The sequence below is a fragment of the Lutjanus erythropterus genome, chromosome 5 (assembly GCF_056507025.1).
Source record: "Lutjanus erythropterus isolate fLutEry1 chromosome 5, fLutEry1.hap2, whole genome shotgun sequence".
Classification (NCBI taxonomy): Eukaryota; Metazoa; Chordata; class Actinopteri; order Lutjaniformes; family Lutjanidae; genus Lutjanus; species Lutjanus erythropterus.
The window spans coordinates 34769705-34797539 of record NC_139321.1 but is presented as its reverse complement, the minus strand read 5'-3'; the positions used below and the strand labels follow the sequence as shown (position 1 = coordinate 34797539).

Sequence of the window (27835 nt, the reverse complement as noted above, 5' to 3'; positions counted from 1 at the left end):
ACAACTCTCTAGTTTCAGGCTGTAGTTTCAGGGTCCTGGTATCGTTCATGCTGGCTCGCTGTCTTGGCTGAAATTTGTTTCACCTCATGCTTTTCCTGCCATGACAGGTCAAAATGTCCAGAAAACAAAACAGGCAAATTCTTGAGTGTAGGCTTACCGGTGTTTAGCTAGCAGCTTCAGGGACACAACATCGTGCACATAAGACGGATCTGGAGTTACTCTATCTTCTCTCGTCTCAGCCCTCTGTGACAAGCGAACACTTTGCAGACTAGGGACCAGATCCTAGCAAAACAGCAAACAATGTTTGCAAAGTTTTCTTAGTGATGTCTTACTGCCCAACTTGCATCATTAAGTAAGTAGAAGAAGACAAATGGTTCAGCATTTTGTTGTTGACTGTGAGTAGTTAAATATACATTAATTGGCTTTCTTGCCCATTTAGGGACAACGTGTTAGCAAAAATGTGTTTATTTACACATCCAGTAAATACAAAGCAACTCTATCATCTATTTTGAGTCATGTTTCTGCCTACTGTGCAAATGTAAGTCACTCTGCTTTTATCTCTGTTTTGGTCTCCACCAGCTAACTATGTTTGCTGTTTGGTGGCTGGCAGGTGTGTTCATTGTATCAGCGCATGAACAATGCTTATGAGAGTGGTTGAACTGAACAAACAAAACAAAACAAAAAAGATAAAACTGAGGATTGAAACGTGATTTAGGAGAACGTGTCTGAAGTGGTCCAGGATTCGTGTGCAGTCAGTCTGTTGTTATCCAAACTGAAGTTTTTCACTAATTACTGTATATTTCATTATTTTGAAGAAATTTAGACTTTGAAAAGTAATTTGCACTTCATAATTATGTTGAAATTATCCTATTTGACTACATTTCCAATTATAATATAATATTCTAAATTTACACAGAAAGACTGTCATCATTAGTTTAAATTGGCTATTAACTACTGTCAGCTGTATTGGCCACATCTTCACATGCAGGTTTATGAAGTCGCTGTCCAGGGGAACATCCTCCATTGCAATGCCTGACAGTGCATCACTTAACATGGCATGTATTCTGTCCTCTATCTCTGTGGCAGTGACTTCCTATTCACTCCCTCCCTCCTGTTGCAATCATCATCCTCTGGCTGTAGTGTGATGTGTTTTTAAGCCATTCTGGACTATATTGGACCATTTTCCGCCTCTCCCCATGTATTGGCATCAGCAGCTCCCTTAATTCCACTGCTGATGCTGTCAAAATCATAGATTTTCCTTTACCGATCTCTGAAAACAGCACTTCAATCTCAAAACTCGTCAAACTCTTCTTTTTACTCTCTGATGCCATTTTCATGAATGAATGCTTCCTGACATATGGCACAGGAAGCGTAGACTTACAAGGCATGATGCAGATCAATTACACAATTAACTGATGTTATGAGCATTTGTTGAGTCTGATGAGGCACACCTGTCCGAACCCATCGTACAAAAAAAACCCTAAGAAAAAGTTCAGATAAGAACACGAAAATGTTCTTGCATGCGGCCCAATGAGCTGCAACAGAAGAAAGCACTTAATAGTGTTGAGGGGAACAGCAGTTGGGTGATAGTTTGTCACTGCAAGCGACACCTGTCACATTTACATATAATAATTCATCTATTGTTAATATCAAAATACTGATTACAGCATCTTTCAGGTTAATTTGCATTTTACCTTTACTGATCAATTACCCAACAATTCACGAATACATTTGTGATTCATGAGAAACTAACTGTGCGGTTCCTCATATACATGTTAATTACTAGTTGCTACTCAGACCACAGCTTAGTTCAGGAAGTAAACAGTGAAGGTGTTGACAGAGACGCATTTACCCAGTTGTAGCTACGTATCCCCCTTGTACAAGCACCGGAGAGAAAGGCATCTGTTTTGTAACCATTTATCAGGAGGTAATTACACGGCTATTGTTCTTTAAATGCAGAGCTTCATGAATATTCATTATTTCCAAAGATAAAATAAAGCTTTTAGTGGCTGGCTGTGTTCTTCCATTTATGTTTTTCTGATAATAATTGCATCAAACAGCGAGGTTAAGTTTAGAGGCCAATGGACACAGATGATTGAGAGGCTTTTTTATGAGCAGTCAGAGAGGGAGTTAAAGAGGAGTGCCGGGAGGCCTTTTGTCAAACGGTGGACAGTCAGAGGCTTAATGACCTGTGTAGACTATTAAAAAGGCAAACTGGGTGCTAAGTGCTCAGTGTCTCCATTTATTTGTCATTTCTCAAACCGTTCCCCAAATGAGCACTTTAAAATGAGACCCGCTGAGTTTGATGACATCACAGCAGTCCTCGGCAGACGTTAGTCGGGGTGATGGATGGATGTGGTTGATGTAAAGATGACTGAAGGTCAAACAAAAGGTTACTGAAAATAGAATCCCACCTGTGCAAAAAGAGACCAACAGTTTGATTAGATACAATCACATCTGCTGTAGAGAGCAACTGATTAAATAACAGAGCACTGAGTTTACTAGATGTCAGTAAATTACTTTCCTATTTCAATTACAGCTGCAGGTTTTTTAATTTAGTTGCCGGAGGTGTTTATATGGAGCAAATGAGATTCACTATTGTTTCTCTCAATGAGTTGTTGGTCTGAAGTTGTCTGGCTAAGGTGAAGCACAAAAGGTTGTTGGCTATTTTGTTGTTGTTTGTTTGTTTTTCCCCTCACCAATCAGTGAGAAGTGACAAATCCATCCCACTGGTGTAATTTGAGTTTCCACGAAAGATTGCCATGAGCAGATAACTTAATGTTTATCACCTTAATCAAAAAATATGCTGTATGTTCATATGTGAATCTGCAGAAACTTGCACAGTGTGGCCATTTTTCTGTGGATTTTTACAAAAATTTCATGTGGCAAGGTATAGCTACATGCTATGTAGGAAGACGATGTCCCCACTCTTCGTCCCACCTAAGCACTGATTGGTCAATTGTTTCTCTAACTGACTGGTAAGTTGTTTGAAGGAAACAGCCAGCAACACCAGACCAATGTACATCGCAAGAATATTTTACTAAACTAATTTTGGAGGCCCTCTTTGTCCTTTTTCTCTCACTCTTGTCTTTATTTCCACAGCAACATCTTATATATTCTCTGTCAGCTTTGTATTGTCTATAAAACATATAAAGACATAAAGGCCTATATGAAATTAGGGATGTGCACAATTAGTCGACTACATGATTAAATGTCACCACCCTTGCTAGCCGGCACCAGAAACACAGGTTGGTTAAACTATTTATCAATATTTTATTCATGTACAATGCCAGGTAACTGTTGCTTCCAAGATGTAATGCAGCTGCCTGCCACTAGTTGGGGCTGCAGCCCCATCACGTGGCAGCTGTTGTCACCATACGCCATAAGCACGTATGTCCTGATGGTCCAGACAGCCCTGGATGTTTTTATCAGCAAAGTCAGACAGATGGCAGCTCGTAAAACCAGCGCAGTTTGGCAGTGTTTTAGTCTAGAACATGGAAATAACACTGAATGTAGACTGTGACAGAATAACCCAATATGTAATCACTCGACTGGAGCATCATGTGACCACAATAAGGATAGACACAGACATTAACCTGTAAGGAGAGCAGCTGCTGCTAGCCCTGCTAACCTTAGCCACACTGTGTCAGCTAACACCAGCTCCGGGTCCTTTAACCGCAGACTCTGTGATCCTCTTTGGTCTGAAAAGGTGAAGCATTTAGTGAGTTGCTGTCATGTTTTGTAGGTTAATGTGCAATGACTTTATTGCACAGCACAAAGTAGTACATTTAAAATACGATTTTGACTCTAGATTGTGATTAATGGCTTCAAACAGCTCTTAATACACAGTATTTTTCCGGACACTGTTTAACATTAGCAATTAATAAATTGTGCTCAATATTCTGCTGCATTCTTGCAAGTGTTTATTTACTATTAGACTAGTCAACTAGTCTGAATTAAATTTTGTGTTCAATTGACAGGGAGATCAGTCACCAGGAACATCCCTCCACGAAACATAAGTTGACAGCAGCTAAAAGGATGAGCACGCTCATAAAAATATTATCCACTATATTTCAGCTCTTTATTTGATAGTAGATTGATTAAATATTACATCAATCAATAGAATTCTTGAAGGCTGATTAATCATTCATTGATTAATCACCTATGACATCTGCATGCATGCACAAACACGCTTAAACCGTGGCTCGTTTCAGGTTCATTTAGTTTACATACATTAGTCAACTATAACTGACCACATGATGAAATGTTAGACCGAATTTATCAATAGTTTCATCATGCTGAGAACGTTACCCAGCAGTCAGTCCACATGCGCGTGCACTTTCTCTGCTGCAAGTCGGAGTCAAACTTTTCTCTGATCAATATCAGAGATGCTTCTCACTGCAAATCTTGAACTCTGTCTGATCATGTGCTTTAGTGATAATTTGATCTTCAAATGCTTAAAAAAAACTGGATACTGTGAAGTGCAAATATTCAGTTTTGTGAGTTCCATTGTGCATTTTAATGCATCATTCAGGTGCGCTCCAGCAACACTACACCTATGGTATCTCATTTGGAGTTTTAACACATTTTACACATCTGTGGCTTTTATCAAGAATAACTTCAAAGAGTGCAATGACAAGTTTAAGTTCCTGTAGATTTTTATGTGCAGATGCAGTTTGCATTAGATAACACTGTTATGATCAGTATGAGCCAAAGGGGGAGACTGAGATAAGGCATTTCATCAAAATATTCAAAGAAAGAATATTTGAGTTTTGCTGGTCCCAACTTTGCTTTCCAAAATGTGTACACACTCCAGTGTATTTCTTTAAACAGTGGTGCCATAGTGATTGAAATACAAATCCTTTGGAAACCCTTGGATGAATAGATCCACAGAGAGCTGGTCTGTGAGCAGCGTTGCAATTATACAATAATTGTATTCCCCTCTTAAGGGAATTAACCTGCAGACACTAAGTCACTGCCCTCGCCTACAGACGTTTCCCCTCAGAAACATCAATTTTCCCATTTTCTAATCCTCAAATTGCTACTCATGTCAACTCTGAAGATCCAGGTACAAACTTGCTTGGTTTAGTAAAGCCAGCCCTTTGGCAAGTTGTTATGCTGGGATGTATGCACACACATTGTTTCTTGCAGATTGGAGGGCATGCGTTTGTTTTTAGCATTGAAGGCAGGAGGTCATCAGTTTGTACCCTGTGAGAATATTTGGGCAGCGCAATAGACACAACCCTCGCCTCTTTCGGTAACTTCCATCAAAGTGTTTTTGACCAAACCAAGTAACCGTGGCTGTAGTAGGTAGCAACAGGCCTGTATCTGTGTGAGCGGGAGCAGGATGTTTCCGGAAAAAGCGCAGTTGTGCTCAGCGAACCCTCCCTTGGTAAATAGAGGTTGAAAGGAATATACTTTCATTACCCTGGGTTCTGCTCTGCAGCTCCTCTTCTCTAGACAACTGGGCCAAAAGGTTACGAAGGCTTGGTGTGGTGGCAGTAATTAGAGATCCAGGGCAACCCGCTTAAAGAAATCGATCTGTATCTGGAAGCAGAGCCAGAGACCAGAGAATTTTAGTCTTAAACTGCCACAATTAAAATGCTCTTTTACTTGTCTCCTTGTCGGCTGCTTTGGATTAATCATTCAATTTGCCACAGCTGAAAATCTCATCAGACATTTGAGGGCTTTACACAGATTCCCTTGCATTGCTTGTAGCTTCTTAAAAGGTTGTTTAGAGGTTATGTTTGCTATGTAAATTGTGGAATTCTAGACAAATTATTCTGTTTAGATTGAAATTACTTAGTGGCTACAATGTTCAAGAACAAGGACATTGTGTACAGTAAGAATTGGGAGGTCTATGTTGGATTTTCATGATTTAAGATAAGATTAAAATAATGGGACAAGGGGAGGAAGATGTGTCAAGGCAGACTCACTCAGCGTGTGAATCTGGCTGCAACCCAAGCAACAACTTAAGCTTCACTGAGATTCCATCACAGATATGCACAGTCCCAGATCAATTTAGAAACCATTATTTGAAAATATCATTGACCTCTTCCAAGCTGTTCACCGCAGATTCAAGTGCTTCTGTCCAGGGGCCAGGTAGCTGCAAAGTGAATTGTGATCAGCCATCAATCCTCTCGGTTACATTCATTGGAAAATTTGTAATTTTGATCATGCCTAATCGCCACTGTCTGGATCTCGTACGGCAAAAGCTGTCTTCCAATCTGGCTCGCCACAGATCAAACTGTAATTTTCCCCAAACATCCAGCTGTCCAGCTCACAGATGTGACTACAAAGCAGCCCGGAGCTGCCGTCCACAGCTGTGGAAGGAAGTTTAAAAAAGACGTGGTTCATCTGTCAACGCCTGGTTTCCAGCCAGAAGAGGAGGTTAAAACCATCTTCCAGTGTTTGTAAGAAATATTGCACAGCTCTTTTTTTCACTCTTTCTTGTGCTTGACTCTCAGTCCATCCACTTAACAATAATTAACTTTGATATTGATTCTGAGTTTGACAGCTGACAAGGAAATTGAGGTTGGCATGGGGCACCCTGCATTAATGAGGGTGCAGGCATTGATTGTAATTTAAAGAGAGAAACAGGGAGACTTACAGGCCTGTACACTGTTGTAATGTGTCGGACATACATAACATGAAATATATTTGTACCTATAAGATATTTGCTTCCATGTTTTACAGTTACAATTTCTTGGTTATTGCCGTGGTGTTGTTGCAGTCCATCTCCTCGAGATTACTTGTTAATCATCATCAGTAATTTTCCACCATTATTCTGACAGTATTCACAATAGTCACGTAAACAGCATGTTCCACTTAAATCAGGCCTTGTTCTGAATGTTGCATCTTTTGATTAAGACACAAGTTTTAGGCGCATTCTTTGGACATGCATACACTACACTCAGAATATGCGTCTAAATTTGGGGTTTTACCACAAATAGTGATGCACGTCTTCTTGCCTGTTTAATTTCAGCTCTGTGCATTGCAAACAAATCAACATTCAAACACTATGAAGAACTTGGATATCAGCGCAGCGCTGACCTTTTCGAGAATGGGGTTGTGCGAATAAAAGAGGATGGCCGTGCACGGTCGAACGGTCCACCACCAACTATTTTGACACAAAGAAGCAAAATGGCTCATGCAGCTCAAGCATTGCACTTTTTTCTTTTTCAATGTATATACGGCTGCATGTAAACAGGAATATTAATGGAATTAGGGATGAACAAAAAAAGTGTATATATCAATCTATCGGCATATATTAGCCGTTACAGTAAATATAAGCTGTAATAATATCTGATCTGACACATTATGTCAAAGCATTTAATTTGAAATCGGAAGCAAAATGCTCTATAACAGTTGATTATGTTTGCAAAGTTTTTATGTACTTTACTAGATAATATTAATGAACATTTGAAGAGTCAGAGGAAGTTCCTAGTTTTTGTTGTAACAGTGATGTTGGTTAAATTTGGTTCCGTCACTGCTGTGGGATATCAAATCATCCGTTTTTATGTGCTATATCTCAGTCTTTGTTATCATCAGGTGTGCATAAATTACTAGTTAAATGCACTTCTTTTTAAAATATAAAAATGTGAAATTATCAGTTATCTTATTGTTATCAGCTGTGGGAAGCAGGTGATCTTAAAAAAAAACAAAAAACGACGTAATATTTTGTGCATGTAAAAATAGTCATTGTCAGTGGTATTGTGATGTCTTTGTCCCTGAACATCTCTATTGATATCACACTTTTCTTTTTCTGTGGTCTCTTTTCTTTTTAACTCAAAACAAATCAATGTTGATGCTACCAGAAACTTTGCCTTTTGATTCGGGCATTTTAGAGTAATAAAACATGAAGCCTTTTTTTTTTCTTTTTTTTTTTTTAAAGAAAATTATCATTAAAAATATGAGAGCATGAATACTGGATTTGTTTGAAATTGGTGGTGTGTGTTATTTTATGAACATAAAGGACAGATACTGAGATTGGACAGATTAATTCTTCATTTTAAGGCTGATTTTGGTGCTGATATCATGTCTAAATCCAGGCTCAGGGGCTCAGTCACAGAATACCAGAGGGTCAACTAATAGACGGCTGTAGTGAAAAGACTGACACTCAATCTTCCTTTTTCTGGATGCCAAACACAAGTGTGGGCACTAATTAGAGGCTCCGAGAAATCATTGAGGGGCGGGAAACCATCGTAACCTGAGGAGAAGCTGTTGTGTGGTGACGAGTTTCAGTCGCTCGGCTGGACGGGCCAGAGCCTGAGGGGTTGAAAGACTTGAGTTTAGCTTTCGTGTGTCTGCTTTTCACACAGCATCACATGTGCCTGCACACTACTGTGCATTCACTTTCATTAACAGCCTGCAGCTGTGGCTTTAGAAAACCTTATCACAATTTGTAATCATTTCTCAGATAACGCGTTTGTGCATTGCATTAAGGGTACATTTCACAGCAGTTATGGAAGTTTAAATCCTTCGTGGTACTCGAGGGCTTCTTATGTTGTTCAGCTCCGGATATTTTTATTCAAGAATTTAATGCATGTTTGTGTTTTAATTGATTTCTAGCAACTGTGAGGTGAGGCTGTTTTATGATTTTCATAAAACCAAGATTTCCTTTTCATTCGGTGGGATGAGTTTAAACAGGTTTTTACCTGGATTTTAAATTCCTGTAAATCCAGAAGATGATGTGTTTCCTTTGCCCAATGGGATCCCATGTTCCCACTATATCCAATTACCTTTACAATATGTTGTAATCTTCATCATATACTGTGTTAGCAGTTAATATACAAGTAATTCTTTTATTTACCCAACACAGCTTCATACCTGTACAACATAATGGGTTGATTGCTAATGTCAGACCTTAAGTAGGCTTATGTCATGTAAGTCATGTGATGTAGTCCTAATCAGGTGATGTTAAATGTGGTTATAATTGCAAAACAGTTGCTGTTTGGTCAGGTTTAGGCACTAAATCTACTTGGTTAGGTTTAGGAAAAGATCATGGTTTAGTACACTGTGTATGTCGCATGACAGAAGTGACTGTTGTCACGTATGTCATGAAACTTAAGTCATTTAAAACTTTAAATAACTCAGTGAGTTTTTTTGTGTATTTGTTTTAACATTTTGTTCTTTTTTGGAACTTCCTCCCTCCCATTTAAAACTTTAAATAACTCCCATTTAAAACTTTAAATAACTCAGTGAGTTTTTTGTGTATTTGTTGTAACATTTTGTTCTTTTTTGGAACTTCCTCCCTCCCTCTCACCCTGACACACTGATAAACTCTGAGGCATCAGTATAGATAAAATAATAATGATAATGTCAGTTGCTCTTTATTAAGAACTTTACAAACATTTTTGGAAGAAATGATACTACGTTAAGTGAAGTAACATGACAGAAATACCATATTGAACAAAACTTAAGTCACTTAAAACTTTAAATAACTTTTACTTTTGGTTTTACATGAGACATAAAGCCCAGTCTCCTCTGTTAAAGTCCTGTGTATATTTGAACCATCCATCCACCTCACCTCCTTGATATGTGGGTTTTCTCCCTCTTTGTACTACTTTTTTCATAATTATTACAGCCACATAGAGGCCATCTAACAATAAACATAAATTCTGCAACATAAATAATAAGCTGCTGGTACAGACAACCGAGACGCCTATTTTTTTTTCTGACGACTGGCTGGTTTTAGGTGTTAATATACAAGTAGTTAATGTAATTTATCATTTTTAACAACAAAAAATATACTGTATCAGTTATGTGCTGATGGACATCAATCAAACTGTGTACTTTTTGTTTTCATGTTCCAAAATGTCTCTGACGCTGTTTTATAAACTATGAAATAATATGAGTTTGAGATCCTTTAATTGTCCGATAATCCTCATTACTAATCTGTTTTAGGCAAATATAAACATATAAACATATACCGACTGTGGACCTCTGTGGGAAAGTGGTAGATAAACACACACACACACACACACACACACACACACACACATGTTAGTGGTGTCAGGTTAAGCCATCTGATACGAAGTGCAGATGTTTTGCTTTGCCTCTGCAGCAGGTGTCAACAGATGTCCCTCCTGCCCACTTGGCCAGGTTGACCTCTTGCTTAGAGAGAGGGACCACCCTACAGTCAGGCGACCTCTGGGTGCAGCACCCCTGCTGGAAATGTTCGGCCCTGCGAAAGCGTTCCTGAGCAGGTCGTTACCACCCTGCCCGCCCACCGGCCCCCCCCCCCCAGGCTCGCTGCTCCGACCTCTCTGTAGTCAGAGGGGCATGAAAATGGAGCATTTCATAGCAGGGATCAATAAAGCATCGCATTATTTTGTTACGACACAGCAAAACCACGGGGTTCAGTCCTCTCTGTGCTGGGACTGATTACATTTCTTGCGACCTTTGACCCCTTCACTTAAAGGGCTTTCACGGGTCATAATTGTCCAGCTGTGGATGACATGACCTGACGTTTAACAAGTTTAGAAAGTGAAGCAAACAGTGCAAGATTATTATGATGTTTTGTATTTATTTTTCCTCTCTTTGTCAGTGTAAACACATAAACAGGTTGAGTGAGGGCGCTGCTACTGTTTGTCTTAATGCAGCTTTGAATATTTCACAAGCTTTCCCACATGCTCTTATGTCCACCATTACCAGTCATGTAACCTTTGTCATAAGTCCCAGTCAGGAAACTCTGTGTATTTTATTTAACTAAAAAATCTAAATAATTTAATCATTAATAATTAATAAAATGCAAATTGCACTTTTCTGTCATTTGTATTTTTGTATTATATTTTGTTCTCATTTTAAGTTTAATTTTGTCCTTATTCAACAAATGGCTCTGCCATTGCATATTGATTAATTATTCGATGATTATATCTTAAATATATATATATATTATAACCAGTGCTTTATTAACAGGGTTTCTTAGGCAAGTCTAGAAAAAGAAAAGAGAAAAAGAGGACAAATAAATAGATTTTGATTACACTGTTTTGAAATGTTTAAAGAGAAAAAATATTATATTGTATATTTTCAATGATTGATTTTGAAGTAATCCAAAAGTATTCAGATTAGATTACTTTTTTTGTAATCCAATGGATTATGTTACTAAATTTACAAAAAAATCTCATTTATAGTCAGTGACTGAATATATTTTAGAGCAATCAACCCTGATTATGGATAAATACATTTTTAATTGATTAAATACTTAGTGACGATTTATTGATAAATGATTAATCATTAATATCCCCAGTCTCATCACTACAGACACAGACTGTCCCCTCCATCAGACGAACATATTTTCTCTCTTTTGAGATGGAGCAGGTTAAAAAGGTTGTTTTGTGTTTCTCAGCCTTTGAGTGCTGAAAATCCATCTGGAAACCCCCTAATGTAAATTTATTTTGAAAAAGACATTATTTTGGAAAGTAAATTTGATCAAATGGATAGTATTTATACTGTAACTATATGTTTGTGCTGTGGAGTCGTTGTTGCACTTGTGTCTGATAGGACTGTTAGTATTGGTGAGCCCCCTAGAGGTTTATGGCCCAACTGCATTTAGACACTCTGCATGTCTACAGTAAGAGTTGTCTGACTGTAGATTTCTTCACACATTTGGCATCATATCAAACACCAGAATATATACTAATACTGAGTATACTGAATATAGATCATGGATATCTACAGTATGTGGAAACAATAGATGCACTGAAACAATGTCTTGGCTGATGAAAGTGACAGGACCTCTCTTTAAACCAGCCAATCAGAACTGTTGATTAAACACTGTTATCACTGGCATCATCATTTATTCATTAGTGGAGGAAAAAGGTGTCCAATGATCTTTCCTTGTGTGACTTACATTAAATGAGTCAGGTAGAGGTCTGTTGTTTTGCTCCAGGGCTCTTCAGCAGTATTCACTATTGTTGATTGACACAGTGATCAATATTATCTGTGAAATTTCTGTCTCCAGTCCTTGGGCCAGTCATGTGTGGAGATTATCACGATTAGCACTTTTGCTCTTTCTGTCAATCAAGGTGTATTGGATTTTAAACAACAATCTTCCAGGGCTCTACTGAATGTCTTTTTTGCCTCTTTTATCAGCCTTTTTAATTATTCTTTAGTGAACATAACTAAGTTTTGTCAGTGTAAATGTAATTTATGGAACGCTTAGATTTCTGCTACACTACCTCAAGGGCTGCCTGCTGGTTTTCAGCCTTGACCCTTACGTGCAGAGATTTCTCTACATTCTCTGAATCTTTTAATGATGTTCTCAACTGTTGGATTTTTTAGTTTTTCACAAAGTGATGACCCTCACCCAATCGGCACTTGTGAACGACTGAGCCTTTTGAGGATGCCCCTTTAATACCCAATCATGATACTGTGTGTGAAAAGTTCCAAACAGATGATATTTGAGCGTTATATCTCAGTCTTTTGTCACCCGTATCCCAACTTTTTTGAAACATGTTGCAGGCATCAAATTCAGAATGAGTATATATCTATAGAAACAACCATATGTGCCATATTCAATGAAATACAAGTAGATAATGATTTGCAATTCATTGCATTCTGTTTTTATTTACATTTTACACAATATCCAAACTTTTCTGGAACTGAGGTTGCATATTAAACATGTATTAAACAATTTATTGAGAGTACTGTACATCACCAGCTCCTGCTATCTTCTCACCCATATCTCAGGGACCTCTGCAGTCAATTTGGGTGTCAAAGTTGTCAAACCCGCTTCCTCTTCAGCCCAACACACAGGAGCATATGCCTGGCAGATTAAATCACTACACAAAGGTCCCACGCAGCCAAATGATTGTTTAATGGTATGAAAGATTCCCATGGCGTGTTTCAGCCCCCTTTTTTTGCCCGACCGACTGTAAACCCAAAAGCAATAAATATTCTAAGCAGGGTCGGGAATTTACTGCACCTGTAGTAACCACTGCACCGTCTTAACAAGCAACAGATGTGAGTGATTGAATCGAGCCTGAGACGCATGCACTGAAAAAAGGGAATTCTTTGTTGGGTACAGTTTCATCATCTGACCAAAGCTGCTTCAACTCTGCTGCTCCGGGCCTCGCATTCATTTTGATCAGCAGGTAACAGGGCTGAAATTAAAAACAATTTGGATTTAGTGTCACAGTGGCTCGGCTGTCGATTACCGTACAGGAAATAGCTGTCGTGAGTGGTTATCCGTGATGCATGAGTGTGCTGGGAGAACAGTGTAGAACTGGACCGATCTTTAGCCCCTAATGTGTGAAAATAACAATTTAGCCAACTTACAGAGCAAATACAACCCCCAATGGCAGTGTAATCCATAGTAATTTAATTTGGCCCTAGTGAAGAATTTTAACACATTTTTTGTGTGTTTAATTTGAGTCAGGACCGATTGAAATGGTAAATAACGGCTGTCCCCCTTCAAAAGCATCTTGTCTGATCTCATATTTGAGGCATGCAGAAACTGCTTTCTCAGGGCTGAACTGTGGTGTAGCCCAAATGTTCCCAGCTTTCCAAAAGAAAGGCAAAGTTATGTTGACTATATCCTGCAGTATGACCACCTGATAAACTCCAAAGCTAAGGGTCGATGTAGTGAGACACTGTAATAATATCATGTGAGGAGAGATGAATTTAGTGAGTCTAACAGAAGCCAGGGTGAATGGTTTTCATTCCTGCCGCTCCTTTTTTTTTTTCTTAATGAGAAACATGCAGCAGTCTGGACAAAGGGGCCGCTCTCATTAGTTAATCTTTGCTTGAGGGCATCTAACATTTATTAATGCATCTGGGTGTGCATGCACGTACTTTAAGTCTGTGTGTCTGGGTGTGTATGTGTATGCATGGGCTTCATGAGTGTAGAGTGTTTCTATGTGCAGCACTGAATTCACTTTACTGTATGACTGCTGTACAGTCCTCTGTATATATTGATATTTACATTGCTTTTTTAATATTATTAGAGCACGACCAGCATATCAGTTAACTGATATTATCAGCCCGATATTGGCCTATTCCAGCTATACTGGTCTATATGGAAACTATTTTTGTTTTTACAGAACATAATGCAGATTGTTTTTATTTGTCAACTTTATAGGCAGCATTTACTGTATATTTTATCCTTTCTCTTTATGCAGGTAAATATATTTTTGCACTGTTTGTGTTTTTTTCTTTGTCACAAGTGTTAACCATTTTTGATGAATTATTGCAAAAAATGTGTGTAATATACTATGTATATTATATTCTGCAGAAAAAACTATATATTCATATAATTTTTACTGTATAATATCAGTAGGGGCATCCACCCCAAAAATCCTGTCTTGGTCAGGCCCTAAATACTATAATTTATGTGACTGTCATCATGAGTAGTAGTGGTATAGTGGCATAGTTGTTCAATGCTTGTGTGCCTTAAAAGACTCCATCTGCGTTCCTTTCCGTGTTTCTCAAATGGAAACTCCCACTCAATTGTTAGAAAAAAGTAGTGACAGAGGGCAGAGCACTGATGCCCTCAGCTCCCCCTCCCCAAGCTCAGGTCATCATGCAGAAACCTTTGTCAGTTCACATGGGAAAATATTTTTAGAAGGGCTTAAATAGCATTTTGATGCTGAAACATCTACATGCTTCGACCAAATTTTGATTGCTTGCATTTAAATGCGAATAAAATTAGAAAAAAGTGAGAAAATAAAGTTTAAAAAATAGAAAATACAAATAATGGACCCACCCTTTAACTAAAAGTAGAAAGCTATTTCAGAAACTTTTGGTATTGCTACTTTTTAACTATAGTTTAATGCATTAGCAGCAGCAGGCGTTCAGTTTTGTCTGTATGTCGTGGTCTTCACTGACCTGTTTAGCCTTATTGGATAAAAATGATGCAGATGAAAAAGTTTTGATAGAGTGATTCATGATTTTAAAAATAACTAAGTAGATAACACAGGGTATTTAAACTTTTTGTGCCCAAAGCACAAAAGCCAAAATCTCCAGGCTCACCTGTAGTCATATCCATGCAAAACAATATCTATAACCAATTTAACCAATGGAGGCAACGAGTAGCCTGCTAGCCAATCAGAGGCAGAGTTACTGGAGTGGAGGTGAGAAGATTTTTTGTAAGGTATAAAATTTGTGTCTATATTGGGAAATTGGTCCATGCAAAGTGCTGATATATTAAATTAAAATAATATTAATAACTTTTTGTATATTGTAATAATAATTGTGCCTCATAGCACACCAGTTAGGACCCATTGGTGTAATGGATACTTAAGTAATAGTATTAGAGAGTATTACAGGCTTGAAAAAAATAGTAATAAAAGTGCAAGTACCGTCATTTGAGTAGTTGTAATTCATTACTTCCACTCATGTAACAGTGTGCACATGTCCATGGCTCTCTGCATGCCCGCTTCAGTTTTGTTTTGGCAGTGGGAAGGTTAATGTTTAACAGCATGAATGGTTCACCAGCTAACGTGTGAACAAAGCACAATGGCTGCACTGTATAGGCTCCTATTTATTCAGAGTCACTTCCTCCCTTAATAGTCGGCTCTACTTTCCTCACAGAGGGAAAAAGTAGGTCAAGGAAAAGTCATGTTTGAGGTAATTCACTCTGGGGGACCGCTTCTCTGATCATTAGATGACATTGGTTAACCCCAAGAGTGAGGTCATTTTCAAGTCAAAGTTACGCCCAGAATCCGGCCCGACTGGTAGCGTGTGCCTGCATTTCACTGCACACGGAGGGTAAATCAAAGAGGGAGGACATCAGTGAGAAGTTTGAAGAGAGAGGCATGAAAAGACAGTATTGTTTTTTTGTGAAAGACAGATAAAGCAAAGCTTCAGGAAAAAAAATTGGAAGGAGGCTGGTTTGTTACCTTGGATCTTGCCTTTAATCAAATGTTGGTTGTCAGCTGATGCACTGTGAAGGGAGAACGCTCTTGAGGAGTCTCTGCTTTGATGCAAGTGAACAAAAGGTCCAAAGCAAAGAAGCACTTGGATGGTTCATTCTTTTTCTTCATGCACAAAGACCTGAACCGAAGAGGAATGCAAACACATTGTCCCCCCACCTAGTGCAATTACTTCAGATGAGTATGTAAGGATTAGGCAGGATATTTGCAGACTTTTTGGATTAAGTATGATTTCATCCATGCAGATCTCTGGAATACCTTTTCATCAGGACCTAATACTTTCATGTCAAGGCCTTTTCCCCCTTCTTTTTCCCCTGTCTGTGCAACAGCAGGCCTAGATTTTTTTTGTTTCAAATCCTCTCGCTAATTCTAGTCTTCATAACTAGAAGAGCGCGCTCAGTAAAGTGCAGCTCTCCAACGGACACCCCAGAAGAATATTTTTAGGCTGTTACTTCTTTGTAAACACCAACATTTTGATTAGTAACTGTACTTTAATAACATTTTTTTTCAGTAACTGGAGGAAGGATTACAGTCAGATTTATTTTGTAATTTAATTACATGTTACTAGTTAAATGTAAGTAGCAGCACTGTTAGTATCCTGTTGGGCATTTGTGTGAAATTCTGGCATAATCAGTGTACGACTTCTTGAGTTAAAAAAAACATGTTTTGTGACCTTTTACCATCAAAATCTACTGAGTTCATTCTTCTCACCAACCGTTCCTGAGATATTGCATTCACAAGAGTGGGATGGACTTTGACCACCAAAATCTAATCGGTTCATCCTCGAGTCCACGTTGACATTTGTGCTGAATTTGAAGAAATTCCCTCAAAGGTGTTGTTGAGATACCAAGTTCACAAGAGTGAGATGAGCCTGATGTCACAGGGACCATGGCAACGAAACTCTAATCAGTTCACCTTTGAGTCCAATTGGTCATTTGTGCCAAGTTTGAAGAAACTGGTGTATTTGAGAATGGGATATCCGAAAAAGATTGTCCCTCTGGACACAGCGGTCACTGGCACGGAGCCGTTGAATCCTCAGCATGCACTCATGAATGTGCCAAAAATGGGCATTGGTCCAAAAGTATGCAAGATTATCTGCAGACAAGCTTCAAATCTGCTGATCACACACATACAAACGATTACATGATCCCCTCCACTCTTATGCCTGATGGAGATAAAAAATGCGTCCAAACATTTAACAGATTTTTCAGAGGAATTGTGAACAGAAACCTCCATATAAGTAAGATTTTAGCCACTTCTATTAATACCATATGTATACATATACAATAACACATGAGCACTGGACTCGTATATTAAAAAATCACATTTTTTTCACATTATTCATTATGCACTTTATGAGTCTGTATGTTGGAGCGCACAGTAATGGAGACGTAATTAAAAACATGTCATTGTGATGGAGAGCCACGCTTTAATAGCATGAAAGCTATCGGCTTGTTTCCTCCTGAGCCAGCAAATGAATATAAAAACAGTCAATCAAATCCATGGTGTTGCAGCTACTTGCAACAAAGATTAAAAGAGCAATCCGACATTTTTTCAGTATTCTCTGCAAAGAAACCAAAGAAATCTTGACTGGAGGGACAAAATGTTAGGTTGATTTATTTGAATATGATAATGCTGTCATCAACACCAGGAAGACGGTGAAGACCTGAAGCACAGAATATAGCTTTAAGGGCTTTCTTTTTAATCCAGCGCTAAATAAAGCGTCTACTTTCTGTCCAAGTCATCTGTCTCGAGGAGTGCATGTATTATTTTGCAAAAATTGATTTCCCCCAAAGAAGGTTGCCCTTATTTGGTGAGACAGTTTGTACTTGAGGCCAAACTCCTCACAAACTTATGAAAGAGCCTGTTCATTGAGAAGTCATGCCTGGGCTTTGTTTTTCTTTGCATCTGGCACAATGTCATTCAGTCTGTTCCCACCTGGCTCTCCACCAAACCCAAATGAAAACATCAAAGTGATATCTGCAATCTGAAGTAATTGAAGTAATAAGTGTCGTTGTTTTATCTACTTACTCCGTTTGACAGACAGCACCAGTCAGGAGGCCAGGAGAGAAAGTCCGGATGTCATAAAGTTACATCTTGATAGAAAGAAGAAGAAGAAAAAAGAGAAGCTGTCTTTTATTGAATCAGAGAGGGCTTGGATGCCTTTCTACCAGCAACAAAAACAAAACTCAAAAGTAAAAGGAAATCTAAAAAGAAAAAAAATTACTGATGCCATACTATTTTTTGGTTTGGTTATTACTGTATGCTGAAAAAGTAAATTTGAGCGAATATTAAATAAATGATTATTAACTCCTCTGAAAAATTCTGTGCATCCGTTAAACAGTTGACCACTGGCTAAACTCCACTGTACATTGATTGTCCAATCGTTACTTAGCAACCGCAACTAACGTAGTGATGCCTGCGAGCTCCTTCAGACAATCAACTGGAGCTGCACCGCAATCACACGTGACACGCCTCACTCTCTGTAGTACATACCAAACGCACCCTTCCAATCTGCTGGTCTATTTAAACCACTAAAACCTCCCATCTCTCCCTCTCCTGTCCCTCTGCTGTGCATCAGCATCACCGCCTGTTCATTCAGCCGCACCACCATCCCAGCATCCACCTGCAGGCTCCGACAGGGGGGTCCAAGACATTTGTTCATCACTCCTCTATATCTCTATGTAAACATAATCTGCAGGGAGTGATGAGGTCAGAGCCTGGACACCACACTCTGACTACGTTCTGCTGCTGCAATAAACATTCTTAAACATGAGCTGTCTGACTGAAGTAGAGTTCGACCAACACTGGACTTTGAGGGCCAATGCCAATACCAGTATTCACATCAGGACACTGAGACTGTAAAACTTTCACAGGTATCTTTGATAATTAAAACACCAGTATTTGAATGTGGATTAGGAAAAAGGATCAAATACACACAAAAGTCTGCCTATAACACTCACACAAGCAAACAAACAAACAAAAATGATCTGCATTATATTCTGTAGAGTAAAAAATATCAATAAGGACAAATATAGCCATGCTAGACCAATAACGGGCCAATAATACCGATTGACCGATGTATCAGTCTGAGTCTAGTGTGCACAGTAGTCCAGTGACCTCCAGTCTCAACCACGAGTGCATTTTTCTCTCCCACGTTTCAGAACAGCTTATGTCACAATCATGTGCATCATGTTGACTGAAAAATAGATCAGAGATATTCAAGAATATCAAAGGAAAACTGTTACTGCTGACGCTTTCAAATCCACAAACAACACAGAACCAGTATAGATGAACGCGTCAGTGTGGCGTGAGCGCTGTCCTCACACAAGCATGATGCTGATATTTGTGGTCTAGAGAAGTTATGGATTTCTCCGTGTGTATATTTGTCACTTAAGGAGTTTAGAAATTCGTGCTTTTTAAAATCCTAAAACACAACTGTAGCAGCTCTGTCCTGTTCTTCACTGGCTAACATAACCAGCCAGTGGCTACATTATATAATACACTGGCTAGTCCTCAAATGCCTTTTCTCCTGAAAACTTAAACTGTTTGAAAGTATAAAGGATAAAGCAGAAATTCAACCTCTTGCTTGCCTGGCCAACTATGTAAACTGAGCAACCAAACAGGGTCATATTAGAATGAAACATCAGTCTTTCATTTTTGATACTTCTAAGACTACTGTAACTAAATCTATACTAAACCCAGAACAGAGTTTCTTTATTTCCATTTCTTTGTGGATTATCAGCTGGTGAGGATGCTGGATGTTTGCCAGGGATGTTTGCCTGTTGCCATCAACTGCAAATTTGAGACCCCAGGACACATTGTTTCAAAGTTACTAAGAAAGTCAAGCGGTAAATCTGCCTCCGTTATCATTGTAAACCAAATTTGTGCCCTGTGAGACCGGGAAGCTTGTCAGTCGTAGCAACAGGGGGGCGAATTGACAATTCTCTTTGAACTGTTACTGCCTTTAAATTATCAGAAAATGGTGAAAAACAGACAGTACCCTGCAGAAGTTGGTTTCACTTCACTCTGACTTATTTTCAGTGACCACTCCCTCAGACAGAGTTGTTTTGCTTGGAAACATCCTGAGAAACTCAGAGTCGCTGTGGAACTGTTATTTGACATTATACAGGCTGAGCGCATGGCACAAACTTAACCTGTCTGTGTTTTTGTTTCTGTTGCAAGCAAATAACCTCAGAATGAATCACCCTGCTGGGTATGAATCACATCCTTAAATCAAATTTATGACAAAATAAAAAGTAATCAAGCTCAAAATGTGTTTCAAATATAAATTTGTCTATACAAGTTGCATTGGGGAAATGGTTACTCATCCGTTTAACGCACTGACAAACTTCCAGCAGCACACTCCTTCTCCTGAGCACATTAAACCCCTGCTGCTTCCTCTGACGGCTAGATGTATTGGATTGCTTTATGAATACTGATCATGAGTGGTACAAAAATAAATACTACTTAAACAAATTGAGGATTGGCTGGGGATGGGATAAATTTATCACTGTAATCTCTGAGAAAGAAAGCCATCAACATGATACTAATAACGTTATATTGAGCCAATGTTGAAGTATATTGTTGTGACATTTATTTTTCGTGCAAAACAAACTCACTGGGGATGTTGACAAGTGCTGCATGTGGAATTTTAACACCTACTGTAATCATATAAAAAATCAGTGCAGCATTTTGGTACCTTAATTGTTGGTGTCTGTACTACATTTCAGTTCATTTGAAAATGAGTCATCATTTCCAGGAGTACATTCAATAAAGAGATCCATGGTGGAATTAGCCTAGCTAAGCAGAAAGATCAGAGGCAGAGAAAACAGCCTAGCTTTACCAAAAAAGCATTCCACCAACTCAAAAGCTGTCTTATGGCCCATATACCTCATTGGACTCAGACCATTGGTATATATTAGATATGGACAACATGAGAGCTCCCCAAAAGTGAAGCCAGAACATTTTGATCACCCCCTAGTGGTTGGCTGCAGTATAGGTCATAAATCCTACCACCACAATGGTGATAGATTTTACGTGGGCCAAACTGAAACATCAAAACACACATCAATTACATTTTTCCCAAAGATGTCATTTTATCACACTCATGTTTGTTTAAGTGTTTATTACTCTGATTAGTTTGGTTTTTGGGGCCTTTTAATGTAAAGGGCTGCTGAAGATATGGCAGGAAAGGTGGAGAGAGAGTGGGGCAGCGACATGCGTGCATACATGGAGTCAAACTCATGGCCACAGCCTCAGTTCATGGGGCACATCCTCTACCAACTAGCTACCAGGCCACCAGATGCTAATTAGTTAGTTTTTGCTATAAAAAGGGTGTTTCTTGCAGTGATTGACAGCTGAGTTCTGCTTGTGATTGAGTTGGCAGGATCTTGAAAGCGAGGCTCCAATGCTGGTCACTACTGCACAGAGTTTGGCTCCAAATGACATCACCATTCGAAGATGGCGGGGCTTATATCCGGGATGGTTTGTCTTCAGTTTTGTACAGCAGAAGGAAGTCCACCTTTTTTTATTTATATCAATGGTCTAGACCTTCGGATCTGAACCAAAAATAGATATTTTAAAACCTTCCCCCCAGGAGCAGGAGCAGGACCAAACAGCCAGACCAACCGACCAAAAGACGTGATCTCGGTCAGGACCAAATTGAACCGTGGTTTTGTTTGTTTCTAGTGTGAAAACATTGTTTTGGGTGGTTTGGACTTTGGGACCAATTATGGAAATCACCAGCAAGCTATAGTCAGACAAAGGAGAACGACAAAACAAAAGGAGGGGTGGTTGTACATGGGGAGAAGAAAAATGCTGCTTAAGCACCATTTCATCCAACAACTTTGTAAAGAGTGAATTGACAGCATACCAACGTCAGACACACAACTCTCTAAAAACTAGTAAATGGTAAATATACAGAGATGCAACCCATGATGATGACATGAAGTTGTTTTGTCATACATGGTTCTTTAATGCCAGTCTGACACCAAAACTAACCAGATCAAATGTATAAAATGTAACAGAAATCTCAGATGTTCAGGTGTGATGAGGTTCTTAAACACTGTAAATGTATTTTCCATGGAGAAATAGAAAATACCACATTTCACTTTAACAAAATGAGCAGTTAATTTACATTAAATTATTTTTTCACTAACAGTTCTTCACTTACTGTGAATTTTATTATATCGCATACTTTTACAACCCTGAATAAAACCCAGCTGACACTTGGTTACTAGCTTGCTTTCTAACATGATACAAATGTAAAAAAGTTGCAGAATGGTGTAATTTTTCACATATGGCAAAGGCTATCTGTTTCCTTTGACATCTAGTGTTTGTGCTAAGCTAGGCTAAACATTGCATTCTCCATTGTACTTCAGACTGTAAAGACATGAAAATGGAAATTGTAATATGTCTTCTCGTGTACTTCTGTGTAATGTATTATTTTTGACCTGGTGAATTAAAAAAAACAGTCCTGTAATTAGCATGACTTCAGGGTGTTGTCATTGCACTGGTTGTGAGGCTCAGGTGGAAGTATCCTGGCAATTTTTCTCCTGAAGGTGACGGGGCCTGATGAAGCCTCGGGGGACTGAGTGACAAGTTTTGTCACTGTGATTAAATCCTGTAGCCGCTGGTCCCAGTGGCCCTTAATGGCTTTATGAGAGGAGCCTGGTGAAACACATCGGGCAGTGTTCCCTTTTGAGTACTCTGCGCTGAACTAATGTTTTAGATTTGTGGAGCAATGATGACAACACTTAACATAGCATATAAATAATAAGGCAGCGTACAAGTTTATGATGGACTTCAGTTTAGCTTCGTTTCCCATGCTGTCAGCTGATTCTCGCTTTTCAACTTAACTAGTCTGATTTGTCGCTGTCAGACTGTCTTTTCCCACTGTTTTTTAAGTTGTCATTTCTGCCCTGCCCTTACAATCCAAGTATCTTCCCCTCAGACTCTTGTGTTTATCAGTGTATAAAGCCCTGAGTGTGACTCAGCTGCAGGTCCAGGCTTCTTTTCATTGGCTGTGATAAGGTCTGAGACTGTCTGAGATGCCCTGTCAGCGATCCCTATCATGCAATCAGTAAAAATCTAAATGATATCAATAATGACAAATATCCTTAATTTTCCTGAAACTATTCCTTTGCAATTGTATAAAAACTTTATCTGATTAACAGATATAGAGCTGTTGAAAGATATTTGTGATGCATGTGTATTTTCTTGTGTGCATATGTGTGTACAGTATGTTCTTAAATACGTAAAAGTCAGCTAACCCCTGTTAAAGGCGATCCAATCATTTATAATTTAGGTATATGTATTGGAAACATGCTTGAGTGGGAGCCACATACGTCAGAGTTATATCCAGATTGTCTGAGAGTGAATAAAACATTAAGGGAGTGTCAATCTGGTGCTCCGTCTTTTAACTCTCACCTTTTATATGTGACACTTGGTCAATATTTCATACTGCAAGGCACCTCTTTGCCAGGTGCTTGACATGTTTATGTGTCAGATCACAAGCTTGGGGTCTTCTCCGAATCAAGCCTTGTCAGAGAACTGACGCGTACGGTTTTCCCCCGTGTGTCCAACTGATTTAATCTTAACCGAGATTTAATCTGAGTTTGAGTGCCGCATATGCAAATCATAAAACATTCTGTTTTCTGTTTTAGGAGTGCAAGATTCCCATCAGGAGAAGATCATAACAGTGTCTGGAGAGGGAATGGTCCAGAGCCCAGACTTCCCACACACTTATCCCAGGAGTACCGTGTTGGTCTGGAGACTAGTGGCGACCAGTAACATGAGGATCCAGATCACCTTTGATGAGAGATTTGGTCTGGAGGACCCTGAAGATGGCATATGCAAGTAAGAACATACAGCAGCCTAGTGCAGTGGTTCCCAGTATTTTTGAGTCGCCACCACTCAAGGAGTGGTGTTCACAACCCCCTTGTCATCTGATACATTTCCCATCATTTCCCGTCATTCTTGGACTGAGTAGTGTGTTAAATTGGTGATTTTATGTTGAAAATGTAAATTTTAGATTTTGTTAGTGTTTGTGTCTGTTCAGAACATGATGGTTTATGTTAATAATTGTCATTTTTGTGCTGTTATATTTCTTGGGGTCAGTATTTTGCATATTTTTGAATGGTTGGCCCTTATTTGAAATGTTTTTGGGGGCTGATGTTGCTGAGAGCTGCTTCCTGGCTCTCATTCCATGCTGCTTGACACAATTTTTTATCTTGTGACCCCCTTCGGGGATCCCGACCCCCAGGTTGAGAACCACTACCCTAGTGTACTTATACTTGTATCTCAGTGTTAGCGCTCCAACCATTAGTTGATTAATTGATGAGTTGATTAGTCAATTTGGGGGGGGGGGGGGGAGTGCAGTGGCCTGCTGGTCATCTTATCAGTGTTGCTTTATGCTATCAAAGTCTTTCTGAGTATTATGTAGCACATTATTTTGTAAAATGTCCTGTCCTTGTTTTGTTCCTTTCCTCCAACTAGGCTGTCTTTCTGGGCCACAGTGTCAACAAACACCAACAACGGTGGAACACATGTATCATTTTCCCGTCAGTGTCCTTGTTGATTTGATAAATGTGTCAACCTCTGAAACAACAGTGTATTCTGAGTTTCTACATTTCATTTTGAAAAATAAGAAAGTATTGTTTGTATTTATTTTATGAATGAAAATGTTGCTTAAGTGAAATGATATCCACAGGTTTTCATTAAGACTTTCTTGGCTATCAGTTCTCATCAAATGTGGGCTTCCCCAGTTGGCATGCTGGATACATGTTGGGCAGGGGGAAAGACATGTCCTGCCTATGTTGTTGTCCATCTTTAAAGATTTAGAGTCAGAGAGTGTGGCCATTTGTGAAATTGCCTGTGGTCTGCTGTTGCGGCTTGTGAATATTGAAAACCCAGCAGCAGAGTGATTTGTTTCGCCCAGGACCACATGATGACGCGGTGTTTTACTTGATGCAGTCGATATTTTTAGCCTGCTCACGTGATTGTTCGAAAGACACGCGCCTCACCCTCTGACTGGCAACACATGAACACAAACACACACATACATACAGTTCATCCTCTGCTTTATTTAGGAGCCCACATTCAATTACTGCCTGGGTTTGCCTCTGTTGCCATTCAATTTAAACAGGGATCCCGAGCTGCGGCAATCGATTCACCCTCTGTGCATTATGCTCAGTGCCCTGCTGTCAATATATCACAACTGACTGGTTAGCATGGAGGAGCCCAATCAGTGGAAGGTGGAGGAGAGCTGGGGGAGGGTGACCTCGCTAGTCATTCCTGGAGAGCCCCCTAATGGATGACAAAGCGAATGACAGTAGTTATGTTCACTACAGATGGTGAACATAGCAGCAGTGGACGAGGATGCATCTTTTGAGAGATGAGCTCCACACGTAAGAAGATTAAAAGAAGATGTGGCCATGAATCAGTTTGTTTGTTTTTTCCAGTGATAGTTCCTGGGCATTCAGCTTCATTGATAAATGAGGTGTTTGTGGTTCTGACTCAGACTTGCATTCAAGATGGGCTTGCAGCTGATTTAATTGTGTAATGTGCTGCCATCCAAGATTCGTGCCTCTGATCCACATTATACTTCCTGCATCCTGGTGTTTTTGGCTGTTTCCTATCAGAAACTGGAAAAAACAGATTGTGAGTGCAGATAATTCGAGCCCCCCTCCCTTCCCAAGCACACCTCTGAGGTGGGCTGGGTGCACACTGACGAATGAGGTTAGTGTTGCTGTTGAAACCCCCGTGAGGGAAAGTTCCACAGCGAGGCAGGGTGCAGATTGACAACTTTTGTGCCGTCCTGCCTTTAACAAGACTGCACTAGTCAGCGTCCTCGGGGAGAGGGGTGAGAGACAATAACAACATCCTTTTTCAGGGTCATGCAAGTCATCGCCACGTCTCTCGCTCCAGCTCTCACATTTTTCATCCCCCCCGTTCCTCCACCCCACCTCCACTTTTAACTGAGGCCCAACAGGTTTTGATCGGATCCCAAGATACACACTCTTGGCAGGGTTGGCAGACAGATGAGTGCAGCATGCAATCACAAGCAGAAACAGACACACATTCACAAGTCTACTTGTCTTTTCTCTCACATTCTCCCCTTCTTTTTCTCTCGAACACACACATGCACAAACTCTTTGCCCCACACACTTAGAAATCTGCATTCCAAAGGGTTCTACCTGAAGGGTTGAGGTTTTACCCAGAGGGTTCTTTTTAAGACTAAGGATTCCACAAAGAACCATTTTCATCAACAGAGTTCAAATGATTGCTAAAATCTTTGAAGAACTCTTTCTGCAAGGTTTCTTTAGACCGTTACATCAAAAGGTTGTTGGTAGAACCCCCTGCATAGGTTCTTGTCATGCTTTACACAGTGAAATTTCCATGCAACTAGTTGTAGGTTGCAAATAGCATGAAACATAATTTCCATGCAACGTAACAATAACATGAAGCAGTTCAAAAATAATCAAAGTCTCATGCTACACAATTTAACAGCTAATTTCACTGAAATGACTGTATTGTTCTGGAGACTGGATTGGTAATTTTTTAAAATAAAATTATTTACTTGCTGCTTTTTCTTCAGCTAGGCACTGGCTACCTACTTTGTTTCAAAATGACTGTCCCAGAGAGAACTATCAGTGCATTACGCTTATTGATATGATGGAGGAAAAAACTCTACAAAGACAAAATGTCTAAAGGCTAAACAAAATGGATTGAATGAGCCACCAGTGAGTGCATTCAAGGAAAATAAAGAAATACATAGCTGTTTGTTGCTAAATTCTGACATTAGAATGAAATTGTAGCTTGATATATGATTACATTTTAGACAGCAGCTCTGATTCTCATTGAAACTTCATTCTGAATCATAGCTACAAGTAAGCTAGCAGTAACTTTAGTCAGCTGCTAACTGCAGTAGCTCATGTCTCAGATCTATGATGATAATTTCCATCAGAAAACATCCAAAAGATCATCTTGTGATTTATTATTTAGTCATTTTGGTGATGAGTTGCTGTCAAGTTGAATTTTTCAAATGAATATCAGTTGAAATGTTTGAAATGTGGAATTTTAATCCTCACGTCTACATCTGACATGTTATTAGCAATTGGATTAGCTGTCTTATTAAACTAGTTTCAAAAAGTGTATAGTTTTAGAAAAGGTTCTGCCAGTAGCCAAAAAGGGTTCTCTTATGGGGACAAGCCAAAGAACACTTTATGGTTCCAGATAGGGCCTTTATTTGTAAGAGTGCACACACTCACACTCATATTAACATGCCGCTGGCCTCAGCAGCATACCTACTTTATCTTTAACGTGCGTTTACAAATTTGTTCACAAAATCTGCCCTTAGACTTTCATTTCACTGTTATAGCAAAAAAAAAACCATTCATAATGATACGCCGCTCATACCCTTGTGTCACTGCACAATGTGATACATATAAACACAAATGTAATCTCCTGTCCAGTGATTCACAGCAGTGGCAGGGGATAAGACAAACAACAGTGGGAGATGTGTTCGGCTCTGGTAGCGAGCCCGGAGCGAGAAGTCTTCGCTGAGATGAGAGGGAGGCTGTGTAGTCGAGATGCTCATCTGCTATTCTGTTTGTCTGTGGCACGATGAAAAGCATTCTTACCAAATCCACTGGAGGAGAGGCATATTGGAGAGGGATTGGTCTTGCTGCTGGTTGGCATGGCAGCGGAGTCGTGCTTGGCGGCTCACAGACAGGGCTGCTCTCAGGAAGGCATTTGTGCTCTCCGTCTTTAGTCTGAAAGCAGAGGACTAAGAAAAAAACAGTGTCCATGTTGCTAATCTGCATCATGTCAGTGGTAGATATTGTGTCTATTAATAATGTACAAGGGAAAAAAAATATGTAGGAGAAAGCTTTGTGAATTTTAAATGCAGTTTCCTTGCAGTTTGAAGGAAGGTAATCCTTTCTGGTAGCACTATA

General features: G+C 39.3%; 1 protein-coding gene across 2 annotated transcripts in view; it reads left to right on the top strand.

The window, feature by feature from the left end:
- pdgfc (platelet derived growth factor c) overlaps window positions 1–27835 on the top strand; it is a 74372-nt gene that overhangs the window by 24355 nt on the left and 22182 nt on the right. For both annotated transcript variants that reach the window (XM_084719720.1, XM_084719719.1), the window contains exon 2: window positions 23543–23735. In XM_084719720.1, the coding sequence (XP_084575846.1) occupies window positions 23543–23735 (193 nt within the window). The remainder of the gene's footprint in view (window positions 1–23542; window positions 23736–27835) is intronic.